We start from the raw sequence: 1725 nt of genomic DNA, 5'->3' as shown, positions 1-1725 counted from the left end.
GATGGAAACAACCTAAATGCCTGTCCACAGATGACAGGGTAAACAAAATATGGGTCTCTTGAAAAGAAACATCCATTTGAAAAGAGCTGATTTATAAGTTATGATAGAGACAGTCGCGAGACTTGAAAGGAAGCCAGGAGGAAGGAGAGATGAATTAGGCAGACAGGTCTCCGGTTGGTCTAGTTCACCTTGCAGCCCAGACTCCCCAGTTTGATTTCCTGACAGCCGTATCTCCACAGTGGCTCTGCAACTGCTTGGCAAGGACACAAGCCAGCAAGAAAGCAGAAGTGCGGATCAGGACTTGGATGCAGTACAGTACACTTAAGTGGAAGTTAGTAAACACGTCAGGCTATTGGCATGAATGGAAAGATGAATGCCTTTGTGTTTTTCACACCATGTTTCCTTCATACTTCTGCAAAGGGAAACAACCTCATCTACTTCATTGCTTAGGAACATGATCTGATTGTTTCACAGCGTTTTATGAGTTTACATTATATGGGTGTGCATTGTCTCAGACATGAACTGGCTGACATCAGTCATAGCAATCAAGCATGAGGTTTTATGAACATCGCCTTGCGATATGGACGCACAATGTCCCCTCAATGTATTTATTGTAAGAAGGGAAATAGCAAAGCGCCTTCAGGAAAGTCAGCAATTTGATCTTATAAACAGGATGTTCTGTAATTGAAGATCTGAAGTATAAAAATCGCTGACAGTTTGCTTATTTTGGAGCACCAAAATAAAATAAGAGTGTGTACTTCTGACAAATAGATGGGAATTTTCTCTTTCTTTTGAAGGGTGTGGGAACCCCAAGAGACCACTTAGTGAGTTATGTGATGGCATGCAGTATTGGAAATATTACTATCCAGGATCTGAGGGATCCTGTTCAAATCATCATCAAACATACAAGAACTCAGGTAAGATACAGCAACTGAAAAGAGGCAGACCACAACAAAGAATTTTGAGCTCTCGCCCACCCCTCATCCCCACAAGTTGATGTGCTTTTCTTTCGGGACAAATTTCCAGAAAGGGAAGAAATAGCGAGTGAGTAGTGTCCTAACGTCATAGTAAATGCTCACACCTGGAAAAGAGCCCTGGCAGCATTGGGCTGCTAACCACAAGGTCAGCAGTTTGAACCACCACCAGCCAGTTTGAAAACTTCCAGTTGCTCCTCAGGAGATGGATGAGCCTTTCTATTGGCCCCTTAAAGTTAGTCTCAGAGACCCCCAGGGTAGTTCTACCCTGGCCCTTATGCTCATTATGAGTTGGAATTACTATGAGTAAGGTTATTTTGTTTGTTTTCTTTTGCTTTAAGACTAGCTAGGAGCCCTGATGGCATAGTGGTTTTAGGGGTTGTGCTGCTAACTACAAGGTCAGGAGTTCAAAACCACTGGACTCTTTGTGGGACAAAAAAAAGGAGGCTTTCTACTCCTGTTAACTACGAAGAGTTACGGTCTTGGACACCCACGGGGGCAGTTCCGCCCTGTCCTTGGAGTCAGAGTCGGCTCGCTGGCAGTGAGTTCTGGGGTTTCGTTTTTTGAGAAGACTAGCTGGGAGGTCCAAGTGATGTGGATGTTAATGTGGTTGACTGCTCCCCAAATGTTTGGAGGTCTAAGTCTACCCAGAGGTGCCTTAGAAGAAAGGCCTGGCAAATTACCTCCTCCCAGAATGAGCTCCTGAAGATCCTATGGAGCACAGTTCCACTCTGACACACACAGAGTCACC

At 44.5% G+C, this 1725-nt stretch overlaps 1 protein-coding gene across 1 annotated transcript in view; it reads left to right on the top strand.

Moving 5' to 3' along the window:
* ADGRG6 (adhesion G protein-coupled receptor G6) overlaps positions 1-1725 on the top strand; it is a 153439-nt gene that overhangs the window by 114926 nt on the left and 36788 nt on the right. The window contains exon 13 of the mRNA XM_045294584.1: positions 798-917. Within this exon, the coding sequence (XP_045150519.1) occupies positions 798-917 (120 nt within the window). The remainder of the gene's footprint in view (positions 1-797; positions 918-1725) is intronic.

Source organism: Echinops telfairi, unplaced genomic scaffold, assembly GCF_000313985.2.
Source record: "Echinops telfairi isolate 266 unplaced genomic scaffold, ASM31398v2 ScPeMD7_3533;HRSCAF=4204_0, whole genome shotgun sequence".
Taxonomy (NCBI): domain Eukaryota; kingdom Metazoa; phylum Chordata; class Mammalia; order Afrosoricida; family Tenrecidae; genus Echinops; species Echinops telfairi.
The sequence above is the reverse complement of the archived record's forward strand: the minus strand, read 5'-3'. Positions and strand labels throughout refer to the sequence as shown.